Below are 19,114 nucleotides of genomic sequence, written 5' to 3'. Positions count from 1 at the left end.
TGGAGGCAGGGAATCAACTGCATTGAGTATCTGTTAGGCACCAGGCACAGACTCAGGTGCTTTGCAGACATCATCCTAATCCATTCTCACAGTGTAGGGTGGTAGTCTTGTCTCATTCAGTGTCAAATGAGGAAACAGAGGCCAAACCCCATTATTGGGAATACATTGGTAATGCAATACCTTGCATTGAGGTGCATTGGTTAAGAATGAGATCTTTTTTTTTTTTTTAATAATGTTATGGTGCCTTTATTTTTATTTATTTTTCTGTGTTGCTGAGGATCAAACCCAGTGCCTCACATGTGCTAGGCAAGTGCTCTACCACTGAGCCACAACCCCAGCCTAAGAGTGAGATCTTTAAAACTTGGCTGTTTAGATCTGCTATGCCACTCTTTGGCTGTTTGACTTGAACAGATAACTGTGTTCATTAGCTTCAGTTTCCTCAAATCATAAAATGGGGATACTAACAGTCATTTATTCAGCCCATAAAGAGAGCATAATCCATGTAATGAACTATTATTTTATTGTTATTTTTCAGTTAAATGGATCAGTGAATGAATGAGTGTTTTTATTAACTTTCATAAACCATGAACTGTAGGGTTAATTGTGCTCCTGAAAAAGGCTGAGACCAGGAGTTAGCAACTTTCAGTCATTGTTGGTCCTGATGCAAGATGTTTCAGACTGAATTTGGAGCTCTTAGTTCCCTAGCTTTGGGTCTCTGCTTCTAGTGACCTGAAATGGTTGATTACAAATTGGCTCTGGGGTACTTAATCACTGAGCCACATCCCCAGCTCTTTTTATTTTTTATTTTGAGTTGCTCAGGGCCTCACTAACTTGCAAAGAGTGAGCCTTGAACTTGTGATCCTCCTGCCTCAGCCTCCCCAGTCACTGGGAATACACCATGCCTGGCCTGTGTTGGGTTGAGTTCAGCCTCTTTGTGTACAGTTGAGCATGTACATACTGATGGATGTTAATCGCTGCTGTTGATATTTTATATCGTGCTAGTTTTTGCAGATGAAATCCGCTCCTCTGTAATGTGAAGAGGGCTTTCTATAAGGTGAGGAAATGGTAGGAAGCCCTATCCTGTGGTGTATGGGACAAATAAAAACAAATAATTTCCAGGAGTTAAATCTTCACTCTCCCTGAGGCTCCAGAGGTGCAGTAGTTTATTTTCATTATGTCTCTTGTAAAGGCATCACCAATATTAACAATGTGAACAAAACAAACTAATGTTTTTGTTTGCTACCATCTGAAAGTTCCTTAGGGCCCATAGACTCATTTACGAAAATTCATGTGCACAAAACTCATTTGCAAAAGCAAATAAAGTATGTGATCACAAATGCTCTTTACCTGAGTGGCCTAGGGGAGTAGCTGAAAAGGCGTGTGTGCCTTTACACTTATTCTCTGCTGCGGTTTAACAGCACGGGCATCCCAGCCTACTCTCAGATGAGCCCCTATAAGCCACGTTATGTCAGGCGACTTGAATTCTTTGGATTCTTGTGTCACTTCTATGATTTTTTTACGTTGCTGGGCTGCTTTGTGAGTTTCCTTTTGTGAAAAATACCATTAAATCATAGTGTCCTGTGATCTTGAAAATATCTTTGAAAGTTCACTCATTAGGACCCCAAGCCAGGGAAATAATCTATATTTAGTCAACTTTGGACTTTAATGTCTTTTTGGGTTTGTATATGCTATTCCTTTCTTGGGTGAAATTTTGGCTACAAGTGTGATGGGTGACAATGTTTAGACAGGGATCAAGAAGCCTGAATTGAGACAATTAGAAGAAAGAAATACTTACAGATAAATAGTACATAAGGATAACTGAAAACTACCAGAAAGTTTATAAAAATCACAAATTTAGAGTGTTTTCCCCATAGCTTAAAATACTTGAGTCAAGAAAGAGGTAGGACAAATACATATCTGTCAGACTTTCTGATTCACAACTGTTATTTTTCTCAGTATTTAAATTTATGGCTTGTTTTAGGCTGACTAATTGACTTACTCATTCAACAGATGTTTATTGAACACCAAAATATGACAGACCCACTCTAGATGGCAGGGATATGAACAAAGCAAATACAAAATCCTGCCTTTGGAAAGTATATATTCTAAGGAGGGAGAAGATTTAGGGGAGTAATATACATATATACATATATTTTAAAAATAATTTTTATTTTTGATTAACATGTATTAATTGTACATATTAATGGGGTTCAGTGTGCAATTTCCACCCATGCATTCATCATGTACTGATCAAATCCTGCCATGCTTTTATCCATCCTCCTTCACACACACAACTTCCCAACCTTTGTTAATTACTCTTCTATATTCAGGTTGACTGTAACCACCATATAAGTACTGTGGTACTTATCTGTGTATCTGGCTCATTTCACTTCATATAATGTCCTCCAGTTTCATTGAGTTTGCTGCAAATGATAGGATTTCATTCTTTCTGGCTGAATACTATTCCATTGTACATATTTGCCACATGTTTGCCTCATATTCTTCATCCATTCATCTATTGATGGGCATCTAGGCTGATCTCATATCTTAGCTCTTGTGAATAGTGCTGCAATAGACATGGATATGCAGGTATCGTTTTGGCAAAGCAACAAGCTTGTTTTTTTCACCTAGATATTGCTGATCATAGTTTACCAAAAAGCTATTCAATGTCCTTTATGGTCTGAATTCTGAAGTATAACTTTATCAAGTGCCGGAGCCTCAGATATTTCTTACTAATTCTTAGAAATCAGTAGGAAAATGACTTTTATTTTCTGGTTTAACCTTAATGGAATTCATCCACTCCACTCTGAGTATTTCTTTTTTTTTTTCCTGGTAATACACTTTTTTTTTTCCAGTTTAAGGGGCATCAGCAGTTTTCTTGTTAAATACTCATTGACTCCTCTGGAGACACCTGGATGCAGATGATTTCACGAAGCATAGTACTGAACACAGGTTCCTTATGGTTATGGTCACTGACTATAAGTGAGAGTCATTTGGTACTGATTGAAATTTCTACACACCAGGTGTCATCTTAGTTGTGAAAAGTATAATAAGTACTTAGTAACAAGTTATAGTAAAATTTATAAATGATGAATGTTTTCTAAAAATTGTACTTGATTATCAAATGCAAGATTATTCTAACAATGATATTAGAATAATGTCAATCTTACTCTTCTGTATTCTTGTATGCTTTCTTGGGTAGGAAGGAAGGGGGATAAATTACAGCTAGCTCCCTGGAAATTATGCAGAAATTAGGGTATGGTTGTCGAGTGCAGCAAACACCTGTCATAAGTCAAGAACGAACAAAGAGATCGATAGACTTGATGTTCCCATAAACTTTCTCCAATGGCCCTGTCCAAATCCTTAGAGGAGCTACTAATTGCTAATGAGTTGCAAAGTTGGATTTTACATTTCATCTCTTCTCATTTGTTTTCTGTAAGCCCCAGGTGGAAGTGTCAATCAAAAGGAACATGCAAAGGTGGGGAAGGAGAGAAAAGATGAGGCAAAGATGAGAGGGAAAGTTTATTCCAGGAAGATAAATAGCTCTTGAATAAGTGAGGCATCTCCTTCCCTAAGGAACATGTAATGAAATAAAATAGAAAATGAGTTCTTTCCTAACTGTTTTTATCAGATTCACCCGTTCCCTTAACCAATTCTCTGTTTACCTTCTGCTCTGTTTGGTCCTTGCTACTGAGAAAAATCCAGCTGTTTTCAAAGAACACAGTCAGTGTTGTGTTTCAGCTAGTCTTGCTGTCTTGGTGTAAATACTATCAATTGTAGCCTGTCACATCTTCCTCCACTGAACAAGTGAATTGCTTCTCCACACTGGAGTTCCTCCAAAGATAATACAAGCAGACAGACTGCATCTCATACTGGGAACTGTAGCACTAAGGACACCAGGAGGTAGTTGGATGTACCACCACAAACAAATGTTTTTCAATTCCCCAAATAAAAACAAACAAACAAACAAATACATACACACACACACACACACACACACGTGTGTGTAAGAAAAGGTGCTATTAGACCTGTTGCAGGAGAGAATCCAACAAAGAGTTAAATGTAAGTGAAAGAAAGTGGTGTTGTTTATTCATCTGGCTATAGAAAGACCTCCTACAATTTCAGTCTCAGTGGGGCATACAACCCTGGATTTCTGTGTCAAAATGTATTTGTTAAACAACTTTGCTCTAACAAGCTCAGAACTTGCACAGAATAACCCTTTGTGTACTTGCCCCCAATTAGGTGCGTCTGTGCACTTTCTACTCTCTCCTCTCTGCAGGGACGAGGCAGGTTTTTTTGGAACCACCTCTAGTGTCTAGGAAGAGTGGGATTTTAAACATACAGTCAGAAAAATGCCCCCTGAAGCCTTCAATGTTTCTATAGAAAGTTCTTAGTCATGTCTGAGTAACATAATCCCCCAGAGGTTTTCCCTATTGTCAAGCCCAAATCCCCGAGGTGACCATTTCAGCCCCTGTCTAGTGCGATCCTCTCTGAACACGGGTTCCTTATCAATGTTTATAAAGCCTTAGTTTGCCTTCTTTGACAAAAGGCAGAATCCACAGTGAAGGAAAATGATGGAAGTCACATCTGCTTTTCTCTAGAGAATTAGGAAGCTGTGAATAATAATTTTGGTGGTGGTTGAGAATTCCAGAATTCAGCCAATTCTATATAAATGGAAGGGACTCCCTAGATATCCAATTAAATAATTACATGCAATTAGTCTGTTCAGGAGTATCATCTTGTTGGGATTTATACCAACATAAAATGGTTTTATTTTCCCACTCATAGCTTTCAACTGCATTGTGTTGAATACCACTTTCCTGCTGGGATGCAAGTTCCTTAGCAACATCTAATTTCCTGTCGTTTTCAATTATTAGTATAGTCTCATTTGGGTATTTAAGACCTGGTTCTGTTCATTTGAAAAAGATTAATCTCAAATTTGGAGTGAATATGTGTGTGTGTGTGTGTGTGTGTGTATGTGGGGTTTTTACTTTGGGAGGGTGGGTGTGCTCTGGTTCTGTACCTCCTTTCCTTCCCTCTTCGAGGACCCAGTTCCTCTGGTGTTGCCGGGGCTGGCAGGAGGAGGGTGGAGGCCAAGGTCTCTTTGTATGATTGCTGGAATGTCAGAAGTGGGCAGGTCTCAGGTCACACTTACTGGTTCAGATTCTTTCTGGGATGTTCTTTGGCCTCCTGGGAACCGAGAGGAACTGAATGGGGTGGGACATCCTTCTAGGCACAATACATTGGGTCTCCCAGAAATCTCTAGATTTTGCTGGGCATTAGGCTGCATATTCATGTGAACCTCAGATTTCAGCGGACACATGTCATGAGGGTCCCCTTTAATCCCCCATTAGTTGGCTGTACTCCTAGTCTTCTAAACACTCTTCCAGGGACTGTTTGTCCCTCTTCTTTCCTGAATGCAACCTGAGGGTAGGCCTGTGGTCCTGCTGCTCAGCAAGGGTCCAGCTGAGAAAGTCGGAAAAATTTCTAGCAGGAATCTACACTCCCTAGAAATGATGTCATGGAGCAGCCTGCCTTCTTGGCTTAGAGAACATGCCCTTCCCATAAAACACTGCCCTCCTCACAATCCTCACCATCTCTTATTCCCTGTTAGACTGGTATGCCAAGTCTGGAGATGGGATGGGAACGGTGGTACAGGAGGAGTTTGTTGGTGGCAGGGACATTTCTGGTGTCCCCTAGTGGGTCTTGTAAGGAGTTGGCTTCAGTTGCTGGGGGCTTTTTCAGGAATGTGGAGTACCTAAGTGACTTCAGTTTTGGATTGAAGCAAGATTTTAGGATGCTGAGATATGTCTGTTATACATTCATTATAACATATACACACAGAAATGCCAAAGGATGTTCAGGTATATATCCAAGGCCTGCAAACGTTTGGGAAACCTCTCTGGTACCCTGATCAGATGAAATTCATTTTTAAAAAAGCCACATTTACCCATAATGAGTACAAAGAAATACAACACATCTGATTTCCCATGACTATAATCTTTATTTTGTAAATAAATGTCATAAGTATTAAAAAGTATGTAGGTGACCCTACATTCCTGTTGTCCCAAACACATGTTTATTCTTTTGAGGAACCCAGCACTACCTTACAGTCTCACTGAGAAGGTTAAAGGAATGAGTAAATATAAAGGTGCTTTTTGTGACCTACGAATACTGCTAGTGTCATGATGTCATGTGATGGTAGATAAGATGTTCTATACACAAAGAAACATTCCTTCAAGCCTCATTTTAGTTTAATGTGAAAATGAGTGATGTATGAAGTAAAATTGTTATTTTATTGGCATCTTGAGCCAGTTTGACTAGATTTTCAGCCTGATTCCATGATTTCAGACAAGTTGTTTAATTTCTCTGAGCCTCAGTCTTCTCATCTGGGCTATGGTGATAATGATGGTATCTACCTCATGAGTTGTGGGACTAAAACAGGTCATTTAACATAAAAACATTTCACCTTAAAAAACTGCCAGGTACATAGTAAGCTCTGGAATATTACTTCTTATTATATACATGTATGAACTATATATAAAAATAGGATTTTCTTATTTTTTCTATATTTTAGATATTTTCAATGGAAATGAAAGGATGAAAGTAGCCCTTATTTTATGATGAAGTTGATTTTTAAAATATTTGTCTTAAAGAGTTGCCTACAGTAGAGGGATATGAGAAATTTCCCCATGAGACCAGAGGTGACTTAACCTGGGACCAGGTAGCCCTACCCAGTATTGGTTATTGGGCCCTGTAATCAATGGGCAGGTCAGCTACCCAAGAAGACAGAGGAGTAGAAACAGATGAGAATATGTATACAACTATTTGTATTTCCAAGACTGCCTTGCTGAACATTCATTTTTAAGTAACAGAGCGTTATGTTCTCTCTTCCTAACCCAATTCCCATGTACTCTTTCTGCACTTTGTTGGTGATGTTCAGCTCCCCACCCTTTGGAATGCTGCGTGTTTGCAGATGGATACTGAAGGGAAAGTTTGACCTAATGATTCTTTTCAAATGGCTTCTCGATATTTCATTTACTGTTTCAGCCTCGTTGCTTTCCTACCTTCTGAGTGGCATTCCCCTGATTAGCTTTATTGGCCTCCCTGACTCAAATTGATTTAGCTCAATTTTCTGGATGCACAGGCAGACGATTTATATATTTATTTCCTTGCATCTTTTCTATTTTTATCTTTCCATATCAAACTTTCACTCTAAATTCATCACAGATGCTGTGAGTTGGCAACTTTGATCTTCCCGACAAATATTTGCCAGGTTGTAATTTTTTTATTTGTTATCAACAGCCAAGTTTAAATAAGGCTAATCTTGTTCTAAAATGGTTTATATCAATGCTAGTGTTGGTATGGAGAGAAAGTAAATGTTAATTTTGAGTTTCTTATTCAGTATGTATTTTTCCCTCATTACTCCCATATAATGCCGTTACTATCGTTGTTGTTGTTATTTTTAAAAATAAAAACAACTGGGGGACAGTAGGAACCACATTTGGACCTGAACTCTAAACAGAAAATATTCTGAAAAGAACACTAAAATAGGTAGAGGGTTGGGGTTGGGAGAACAAAGAGGAATCTCTTTGATAGCTGCTCTTGTTATTGTCTTCTTTCTTATTGACTACCACAGAAGATTATCTGGAATGAACCCAGCTCCTTGAAGATGTCCTGCAGCTGTAGTGACCCTGGGTGGCAGTTTCCTTCTTGCCTGTGCATGGTTCTGTGGTGACCTCCTATTCTAGGCTGGATTAGTAGATTCTGGGGGTAGAAATTCTGGTTGTATATATGGTGATTTAAAAAGAGGACCACTGAACCAACAATTACCTGTGGGCCACTTGTGGGAAGCAGAGCAGGCGATCTGGGTGGGAAGGTGGAAGTATATATATTTCCATGTGTTGTGCATATGTCTTTGCTGACTGCAGGGATGGTGTTTGATGAGTGGCCAGGGTGGGCAGTAGGGGCTATGTAACATGTTATGAGAGGTTTTCCCAAACCCTAATTCATTTTCAGAAGAGGTATCTTAATTAGAGGCTAAATTCAGGTTCTAATCCCTCAATCAATAGTCTGTAAAAGTACATGTCTGTGTTCCCCTCTTCCTGCTGACCCCAGGATACTTTGGGGATCCATGTTCCTTGCTCATGCTGCTGGCTGCTATTAGGATAGCACTTCCTTCTCTCCTTTTCATCTGGAAACCTACAGATCCTACCTAGCCAACAAGTCTCAGCTCTAGCTGTGCCTTCCCGAGGAAGTTCTCCCTGACCATTCTAGTCCAGATGACTCTCAGTAGTCCAACACAGTCATCAGCATAGAACTATTAGGGGGTCAAGTAAAAAAGGTGCTATTAGAACATAACCATGTCCATTTGTTTACCTATTATCTATGGCTGCTTTGAGATACAGTGGCAGAATTGTGACAGAGAGCACATGACTCATAAGCCTAAAATATTTACTTTTTGATTCTTTACAGGAAAAATTTGCTGACCTCTGTCCTAAACTGGGAGGGCTTAATGTGTGTACCTTTCAGCATGACCTGCAATAAATGCTCCATATTTTGTGATTTGCTAGGTTCTTACTTTTAAATTCAGCATAGTCTTTTAGTATTTGCCAGACATTTTGGGCACTGAACAAATAATCTCAAAATTATAATTGGAAATTGGAGTGAGTCTGGGCAGGGGACAAAGAGAACCCACAAGGCTATTTTATTTTCAAGAGACAATATTTATTATTGTTGTCTTGTGATTGCAGAAAAGACATTGAGAGCACAGCTTTGTACCTAAACCAGTTCCTTCCAACCCAGAACCCTTATCTGTTACCAACCTCAGTTTAAGAACATAACTTTAATCAAATTTTTATAGATGCTTATACAGGATATATAATGATGTAACATAATTTAAAAGTTAACTGGAAGTCCAAACACACACACACACACACACACACACACACACACACACACACATTAGAGGATTAGCATTTATTAAAAAAAATACCTGATGAAAACCTTTTGAACATTCAGGTGTTCTACTTTATGAGAATGTGACTTTCATTAAGATCAGAATACACTTAACTCAGTGGTTCAAAGCTATAGACACTTGTTTTCTTCTTTCCTGTCTAGTGGTCAACCCATTCCCAGGGTGGAATATACAGAAGAAGAAACTAAAACTTGGGGTATTGTATTCCGGGAGCTCTCCAAACTCTATCCCACTCATGCTTGCCGGGAGTATTTGAAAAACTTCCCTTTGCTGACTAAATACTGTGGCTACAGGGAGGACAATGTGCCCCAGCTTGAAGATGTCTCTGTGTTTCTGAAAGGTAAGGCTTTCTATAGACTATCTGGTCTTGGCCAATATCCTTATTCGCCTCTCAAACATAGCATGCATAGCAGCAATGGTCTTTATACAAAAAAGAAAAGTAATGATTTAAAGAAAAGCATTGAACCAATAATTACCTGTGGGCCACCTGTGGGAAGCAGATCAGAGACTCTGGGCAGGGAGATGGACTCTGCTATTTATATAGTGTGGAGCTTGCTGAAGTCCCACTCTCTTTGATTGGCCATTACATGTGGTAAACCACAAAGAATATTTGCAAGTACAGTTTTTTTTTTCTTGATCTAGGAACTATTATGTGTGGCTATTTGGGTATGGAATAACAACAAAGGTGACTTTTTATTTGCTTTGTTAAAAACCATGTACAAGCTGGGTGTGGTGGTGCACCCCTGTAATTTTGGCTACTCAGGAGGCTGAGGCAGGAGGATCATGAGTTCAAAGTCAGCCTCAGCAATACTGAGGCGCTAAGCAACTCAGTGAGATCCTGTCTCTAAATAAAATACAAAATAAGGCTGGGTGTGACTCAGTGGTTGAGTGCCCCTGAGCTTAATCCCCAGTATCCCACCACCCCCCACAAGAAAGAAAGAAAGAAACAAAGAAAGAAACCATGTACTGGAGCTGGAATGGTGGCACACACCTGTAATTCCAGCTGCTTGGGAGGCTCAGGCAGGAAGATCATAAATTCAAAGCCTGCCTCAGCAACTTATCAAGGTCCTAAGCAGTTTAGTGAGACCCTGTCTCAAAAAAAAAAAAAAAAAAAAAAAGATAAAAAGGGCTGGGGATGTGGCTCAGTGGTTAAGTGCCCCTGGGTTCAAGCCTTTGTACAAAAAAAAAAAAAAAGTCATCCATACTTTTTGGATAAAGAAATATCATAGATAATGGTGAATTTGCCTGGGGCAAATCAGTCAGTCAGTGCATCAACCAATCAATACTTTAAAATATAAATTACAAGTCAGGGACTGTCCTTGTTGGTGGTGGTACAGTGGTGAACAAGATGAACCACAGGGAAATGTCACTTTACATTCTGCATGGTCCCTCCTCACTGACCCTGCTGGGACAACAGCTGTAGGGCTCTTGTGAGGGATTGGGAGGAGGCAAGATTTCATGAGACTCCCTCTGCTCTTTGTGGTTAAATCCTTTTGCCCTCTGCTCTTTTATCTCTTCTTCTTTTTCAAGGCCAATTGTTGGAAAAGTAAAAGTTGCTATTCCACTTCCTTTCCTGACACTTGCTTCCTTGCCTGTCTCCCCTGTTTCTGTCAGCAGTATTTTATTCTCTAGACTCACCAAGCTTGCCTGCAAGGACTCCTCTGAATTCCTGCCCATCCCCACCTCCTCCCATACTTAACCAGTCTTTGTATTAGTATCCTATTGCCACTGAAACAAATTACCACAAAGTTTGTGACTTAAAGCAGCACAAATTATTATCTTACAGTTCTGGAGATCAGGAGTCTAAACTCAAGGCATTGGCAGGGTTGCATTTCTTCTGGAGGCTTCTGTTCCCTGCCTTTGCCAGCTCCCAAAGTCTGCCTGAGTTACTTGGCTTGTGGTCTTTTTCTCAAATTACTCTGAACTCTTGCTTCCATTGTCACATCTCCTTCTCTGACTATGACCCTACTACTTTCCTCTTAGGAGGACCCTTGTGATTATAATAGCTCATCCAGATAATCCAGGATAATCTCCCCATCCCATGAACCTTAATTTAATCACATCTGCAAAATCCCTTTTGCCAAGGCAGGTAGCATGTTCACAGATTCAGGGACTCAAGGCACGGGCATCTTTGAAGGGCTATTATTCAATCTCCAACTATTGCTGCTTCTAGCTTTGTGACACATTATAAATCTGTCCTTCTCCGCCCCTCATTCTACTGTCACTATCCAAATTGAGGTGCCCATCATTTTACAACCTTCATGCCTATGGAATTTTCTTCCCCTTTCTCTCCTTCCCAGTGCTTCCACATAAATATTGCTTTCTAAAACATTACTTTCTCCCTGACAGCTCTGCTCAGAAACGATCAGTGATTCCCTGTTGTTTTTATTGGCAAACTTTTTTTGTAAAGGGCTAGATAGTCATTATTTTAGTTTTTATGAGCCAAGAGGGAATATCAAGGATATTTTTTTGGGTACTTATATAACCATTTTAATGTGTTCTTTTAAAAAAATGTATAAAACAGGTAGCAAACGATGTGGCCAGAGTCTGAACTGGCCAAGTTTGTCTCCTTGGTGGTTGCCTTGTACAGGCTGTGGCCTCTCCCTGTGGGCTCTCCATACTTCAGCTTCCTGGAAAAGTCTTTCCTTGACCCCGAGACATCATCTCTTCTCCACCTATTCAAATTCTACCTTCAGGACTAGCGCAAGTCCTGCCTCCTTTGTGAATCCTGATCATCACAGCCACCATGGTCTCTCCCCCTGATTCCAGTCAATATCATCTGTGTATCAGGAAAAAGCTTTGCAAGCTTTTATAGCTGGTGCACTGATCCTCCAATGTGTGAACATTATCTACTATACAGTATTTGTTTCTGAAGAAAAGAAATTGAGAACCACTGATCAGTATCACTTAATTAGCACCTAATTACATAATGCCTTCTGTTGTTGTTTAACTAGATTATATTGTCCCTAATGGCCCTATGGTCATGTTCCTCTTTGTTTCCTACAGAGTTATGTATATACTCTATTTACCATGGGCTCCAGTGTTCTTTCTCAATACAGTAAAAATGGTAATTAGAATGCCATCTCATAGTTTTTGCTATTTCTGACTCCCAAATTAATATTTTCATGAGAGGCTCTTTTTAATTGACTCACTTTAAAAAAATTGTTTGAAAAGCAAACTTCTAAAACAATGATATCTACAAATTTGACATTCTTGCTATCATACTTGCATATTTTCCCCTAATTTACATAAAAATGAAATGTGTCGGGGTTGGGGTTTGGCTCAGTGGTAGAGTGCTTGCCTAGCATGTGTGAGGCACTGGGTTCAATCCTCAGCACCACATTAAATAAATAAACAAACAAATAAAAAAATGTGTAATTATTGAAATAAAAAAAATTATTCTGTGTACCGCTACTCATGTGCCACATGTGGGATATACTGACTTGATTGATGTAATGTAGAAAAAGAAGAACATATGCTTATCTTTTTTGTATACCATGGGGAACAATCTGAAGTGAAAACTTTTGTAATGAACACAATGCTGCTAGAGTTATGGTTTTGAGGAGGCCTGAGAAACGTGTTATTTTCATGTAGGTGCCATAAATTTCAGGATGAATTTGTTCCACATACTTAGTTCTTACTTTTTAAGACCATTTCTAACCACTCTGAAGTATTCTTCTAATAAGTTGAAGTTTTTGGAATTGGAGCCTTACAATGTGGCAGGGAATTTTTCTCCTGGACATTATGCCAAGTGAAATAAGCCAGATACATAAAGACCAATACTACATGATCCCACGTATATCTGGAATCTAGCAAAGTTGACTACATATAATCAGACAAATGTAGTTACAGGGGAGGAGAGGGAGGTACAGGAGATAGGGAGATGTTGGTCAAAGGGTCCAAAGTTGTAGTCATCTAGGATAAATGTCCAGAGATCTTGCTTACATTATGGTGACTGGCTAGTAGTTATGTATACTCTAGTGAAGATTTGCTAAAAGAGTAGATTTAATGTCCTTTTAATATACACACATTCACACACAGGTAAGTATGTGAAGACAGGATATGTTATCTTTGAAGGGATAAAAGAAGTAGAAAATAGGTAAAAAGGAGACATAAAAGGGGGACAGGGAAAAAGATTTTAATTAAAAAATTCTGTGTACTTTTCCAGGGCTGTCACTCCCCATGTGAGTTTTTTCTTCTAGACCTGTTACTTCCAAATTACTGGAAAATCTGTCAATCTACCTGTGCATTGTTAATTAATCCTCTTTGACCTAATCTATATAATCCAATATATAGATTAGGCAAAGAGAGATACAATATATTGAGAAATCTATAATTTAGGGGACTTTTTGATGCTATCTATTGATCAGATAATAAAGACTATGTCAGCTTAAGGATGCAGAGATTGAACAAGACCACCAAAATCTGTCTTGAAATCACTGGACTGATATCATTCCTACAAATCTTTCCATACTTCCCCATCCCAAGTTTCCTTTAAAAGAAGAACTGGGGCTCCAGAGGGCATCTCTTACTCTTGAGGTAGCCTGCCTTTCCCCTTGAAAGAGCATTTCTTGCTTTATCCCCAAAGGTGTCTCTTGAGGTGGTTGTCATTCTCCCTGATGATGTATTTGCTTTCCTAAATAAAGCTCAGTGTATGCTCCTGACTGGTATGAGCTGAAATTCTTTCCTGTCACATATCAAGAATCCCACTAGTCCTGAGTTGAGTTCTCTGTTCTCTCCAAGAATTCCTCAGGCCCTTCTTAGGAGACACCTCCTCTCCAGTGACAGCTTGACCGTGACAATCATTTCCCTTTGTGTATGTCTGTCAAAACATGTCTTATGCTTTAAATATATATGTGTCTATTAAATATATGTATATGATTAAATATGTATGTAATATTTAACCATTCTTGTGAGAAGAGGACAATATAAAGCTGCCATTTCTATATCTATATCTATCTATCTATTTATTTATTTATAAAATGTGTTTTAGAAAAAAATAGAAAGTTGTAAGATTTCTGGGCCTTCATTAGAGAGTAGCATTAGGTAGGTCACCCTGAACCTGAGAACACTGATGAAACTGAATGACATAGGGTAATTTTACAGATTTTATTGTGCTCTTATTTTTATTTCTCTTACCATAAATATAGCATGTAGAGCTCCAGAGTACCTCTTTAAATCCTAGTAATTAATATAGTATCACATAAAATATCAATACAGGATGAAGGAGTGAGAGGTATCCACATAGGAAGCTGCAGTGTGAACTGATCCCTAGATGCTAGTGCAGGGCGCCTTGCTGTATGCCTTGGAAAACAAGCAAAAGGAAGAGGGTATCCCCAGGGGAGGCTTTTAGAAAGATACAAGGAAATGTTTGATAACAATCACTTGAGATTTTAATCTTTTCCTGTGTCTTTGGGATTTCTTTTCCTAATTTGACTTCTGAATTGAAATCCCTTTATATGTATGTGTATATGCACACACACATTTTTTTTTAACTTCAGTTTTTTACCTTTCCCTCTTAAGGAATGTCTTATTCCTGTGGGAACCATAATTTGTGAGAGAATTTTAGTCACTAGAAACCCCAAATGTGATAGTTGTTAACAGGATATGTCATTCAGTAGTCAAAAGTTTAGAATCTTGATTACTTTGTTTCTAGAACATCCTTATAAATAATAGGAACCCCTGTATGGGCCCCCAGGCCATGTCAAGTTAATACTTAGTTGGCTCTCCTCTTGTCTCTTTAGAGAGGTCTGGCTTCACGGTGAGGCCGGTGGCTGGCTACCTGAGCCCGCGAGACTTTCTGGCAGGACTGGCCTACAGGGTGTTCCACTGTACTCAGTACGTCCGACATGGCTCAGACCCGCTCTACACCCCTGAACCGTGAGTACCATTTCAAAGCTAGGCTGGGTGGAGACCACCACACTGTGGAGTGGTCAATGCTCACTTGACTTGAAAGTAACTTAGGCTCTGTTTTACCTCCAGGGTAGCTTCATCTTTCTAGGCAGGTGAGTCATAGCACATACCCAAATAAGAAAGGGCTCATTGAAGGAGCAGACTTCTCAGCTCTGGGTCCCTGATACTCTTGCTCTAGCTCATCTCTCTAACTTGAGCCCAATGCTGAACCTCCTGCTTGGCCAGCTTTGCATCCTTGAGGAGGAAAGGATGGTATGGGGGTAAAGTAAGATCAGACACACAATAGGACACACATAACTCTATAGGAGGCCCCTCTTTGGTCCAGGAGGCTCAAACACACACTATAGCAACTGGTTACTAAACCCCTCTCCTTTCATCTTTTATCACCCCAAACTCAGAACTCTGTGCTGTTTTCCCTATCATCTTAGTTTCTTGAACATTCTTCCAATCCTGCCCATCACCTCCAGAGACCTATGAGGTTTGTGATTCTTCTTGTGTTGTCAGCTTTCCATGAAAGAATTCTGCTTTGGGGCTTTTGTATATTCTCTGCTGGACAATGGTGGGCTGAGTGGGTGGAGGAGCTACACGGTGGTGCCATACTGTTCTATCATGGGTGGGCAATGGGGGTCAGCTGCAACAGCCCCTACAGGTTAATCATTTAGCCTCATTCCACATGATACTGTACAGTCTACAAGTGTCAAATGCCTTGTATCTTGTTTCTTTGTATGCATTTAAAAATGTGACATATACATATTGGAAGACCTCTATGTGCTTGGATTGTCTGAGAATGGAATACCAGGCAAAATCCCTGTCTTCCTGAGGGAATAAGGGAGATGAAGTTAGCATATAGACAGATAGGTGGAAATACAGGCAGGTGTAAGCTCAAAGTATCACTATGTACTGTAAAAACAGAGTAGGGGGAGGAGACAGAGAGTCATGCTTGTTGCTTATTTGGATTGGATCATCAGGACAGACTTGTGGGAGGTGACATTTCAACAGAACCTGAATGTCCATATTTCAGGGTGGACAATTCCAAGCCAAGAAAGCAGCAAAGCAAAGATCCTTAAGTCTGACAGCCCAAGTGGGTTTTTTGCCCCCTTGGGCTCCATTTACATGAGTGTCCCTCTCCAATCTTGCTGTAATCTGTTGCACCCTATTCTTCAAGCCACTCAGGTTATCACTTTGCTCATGATGCTATTTTACTTGAATAAGCTTGTGATTAATGGGCTGCCATGGTCTTCACTGGGGAGCAGAGAGCCTTTGAGGTTCCAGCAGTTAAGTAGCCGAAGTGGGCAGGGATTAGAGTTGAGTCTCTGAAGCCCCACTCCCCCTCCTAGGCTGGCATGAGTCACTGGCCTGGTAGGTCCCTGCAGGGTCACTACATTGTTTTTCAGTTCTGTTCAGCTTCCCTGAAAGTGTTTGCAGGGTAAACAAAGGTTACTTATAGGACTCCAGACATTTGGAAAAGAAATGCTTCTTAGAGTGCTCAAAGGAGCGTTGTCAGAGTTAGAAAGGCAATCTCTAAATCTAGCCCAGAGGGTTTACAAATGGCCCTGTTTACAAATAGCAGGCACTTTGTTAGTTCCCTTTGAATAACTGGCCCTCCTGAGACCTGTGATAGCGTGCCAATAGGTATGCAGAGAAGAGGGCAAAGAAATGAGATTTCAGCCACAGAGGTCTATAAAATTTTGGGATAATGTGTTACATTTTTACCAAAGTACTTTTCAGCCAATTCATTCGGCAATATTTATGTGCAATGTTAGCAGGGAGGTGAAGTGGATTTAAAGATGAATAAAATATAGTAGCTTTATTTTATTTATTTATTTTAAAGCTGCTCACATTCTGGCATGGGATATAGGAACATAAATAATTAGGAAAGTGTGTGGTTAGAGCTATCATCAGGGTGTATACAATGTGTTAGAGGAGCACAGAGGAGAGAGGGACCCTGAAAGGCTTTTCAGAGATGGTATGATATGAATGGAGGTCTGGGAGGGTGAATAGAAATTTCACTTTTGGGCAAGGTCTGGTGGGGCAGGAAGGGAAACAGAAAGTGCATAGGGGTGGAGGCATGCCAAAGGCATCATGAGCAAGGCTTGATAGAGCAGAGTGGTCAGGGTCCGGCTTATGTATTAGGGATGAAAAACCTATTTACAAGGCACATTTAAACTAGAACACTCAAGTTTCATTGTGCAGGCCACAAGGAACTCTCTGAGGTTCTGAAGTGTGATCTTAAGCATATTTGAGAAAGATGACTGGGGTGGGGATGGCAGAAGCCTTCTGGCTGCTTCTAGTCAGGAACTCATATTCTAGGAAAGGAATATAGTTATATGGTATTGAGCTGGGAAAGGCCAGTGAGATAGTACAAGCGGGCACCTATGTGATCCTCTCTTAAAACTGTAGAGATGAAATATTCACTATTTGGTGAATATAATAGAAATAAGGAAATAGAGGGCCTCCAAGGTAATGCTGAGGATTTTATTGGGAAGTCTAGTGGGTAGTTCTTTCTAATAATGATTGAGAATATTGGAAGAGAATCAGACCTGGAGGGAAGATGGAAGGAGAAAGGGAGAGAAGAAGAGGATTTGGAGTTTGGGTATATTGTCTTTGAGGTGTCAAGGGTGAGATATCCAGATGGAGAAACCCCTGGTAGTTGGAAACAAGGGTTGATTCAGAGGTGAATCCAAAGCTCCCACAATAGAGTTGAGGTTTTTTTTTTTTTGTTTGTTTTTTTTTTAAAGTTCTAAGAGTCCTGTGACCATTCAGACAAGAGGAAACAAAATCAGAGTATAGAAACTGGGGATTCATTAACTTAGTGTTGTCTTTATAAGCTTTTTTTTTTTAATAACACTTATTTATTTTAAAAATTTTTTATTTTAGAAACAGGTAATACATGTACATGGGTTTCTTTCCTTGCTCTGTTTGTCCTCTCCAGAAGCCACTACTGATGCTAGTTTTTATTGCATCCTTCCAGAAATATGCTATGCAGACTAAATTCTCTGCAGAAATCCCTCTAATCTTTGCCTATCACAAAAGCATATATCTCTCCTCAGCCACATAGTTTGAATCTATGGAGTACTTACTGGAAGAACTGTTTCCTGCTCAGGCACTTTCACCAGCATTTTCTTTGTAATGAAATCCCCTTTTCTCATTCGGAAACCAACAAGAGGGCAGATTCTCCTATTTACGAAGTTCAACTTCACTACTATATTTGTTGCTTGTATCCTGCTTCCAAATAACTGCTGAACTGTGGTAGCAGAGACAGCAATAATAAGACAAAGATGAGCCACAGGACCCAGGCAGAAATGAGAATAGAAGCAGCAAAAAAGACATTATCTGAATAAAGGGATTTTATTTCCCTTTTTGGTTTATTTAGAATGTATTTTGCTCTCACAGCTTTCAACACACACTGGGTTTTAAACATGTCTTTGGCTTATTTGAATATTTTGCATTTTAAAGGCTCTGGGTGTGCTAAACCTGGGCATTCAGGGGGACATGAATTTAAAAAGTGGTGCCAGGTTGGATTGGTTCCTTTGGAAAAGTTTTCTAGTCTGGAGGACAGCAGAGAAAGTTCTGGGGAATTGTAGTTTTCCTGGTGGGAGAAGTTGCCTTTCCATGTGTTTGCACTGGGGTTAAAGGTCACTGCTCTGCTAGGAGGGAGATGCTGTTGTTTTTCCTCCCTTAGAGCAGTGCCTGAGGCAGAGATTTGCACTTCAGTGTTGCCTAGAGAGTGCTTTGATCAGCTGTGATCCCAAGCAAGTTGTAACTAATCAAGTATTGATGTTTACAAATGATTTCCTTTACAAAATACCAATTGGGTCAGATTCAAGGTTATTCCAATAAGGCCATCCCTCTAGCTCACTGGGATGACAGGGAAAGATGCAGAGTGCCAGCATGGGCATATGAGCGTCATCCAGCATGTATATAGTGGCAGAACAACAATTTTAGAAGTCCTACAGTGTCCCTGATCTGTTTTTTGTCTTTCTGGGAAAAGTTCATTTGTGTCCTCTGTCATGTTGTGTCCTCTGATCACCTCACCCTCTTTTTAGCACAGTTTCTAACTTTGGTTGACACTATTTACACTTCGGGCCAGACAGTTCTTTGTTATGGAGGGTTGTCCTGTGCATTGTAGGATGTTAGGCAGCATCCCTGGTGGCTACTCACTAAATCTCAGAAGTACCCTTCTACCCTACCCTCCACCTCAACTGCAATAACCAAAGATGTGCC

At 39.9% G+C, this 19,114-nt stretch overlaps 1 protein-coding gene across 2 annotated transcripts in view; it reads left to right on the top strand.

Annotated features, from left to right (window-relative positions):
• The window catches only part of Tph2 (tryptophan hydroxylase 2), a 232,927-nt gene that overhangs the window by 21,289 nt on the left and 192,524 nt on the right, over positions 1-19,114 (top strand). For both annotated transcript variants that reach the window (XR_013440445.1, XM_005330422.4), the window contains exons 6-7: positions 9,121-9,317; positions 14,722-14,857. Coding sequence is in view for 1 of the 2 variants with exons in the window: in XM_005330422.4 (XP_005330479.1) it covers positions 9,121-9,317; positions 14,722-14,857 (333 nt within the window). In the remaining variant the exon portion in view is untranslated. The remainder of the gene's footprint in view (positions 1-9,120; positions 9,318-14,721; positions 14,858-19,114) is intronic.

This window comes from Ictidomys tridecemlineatus, chromosome 6 (assembly GCF_052094955.1).
Source record: "Ictidomys tridecemlineatus isolate mIctTri1 chromosome 6, mIctTri1.hap1, whole genome shotgun sequence".
Lineage (NCBI taxonomy): Eukaryota > Metazoa > Chordata > Mammalia > Rodentia > Sciuridae > Ictidomys > Ictidomys tridecemlineatus.
Note: the sequence above shows the minus strand (reverse complement) of the source record. Positions and strands in the feature narration are given on the sequence as shown.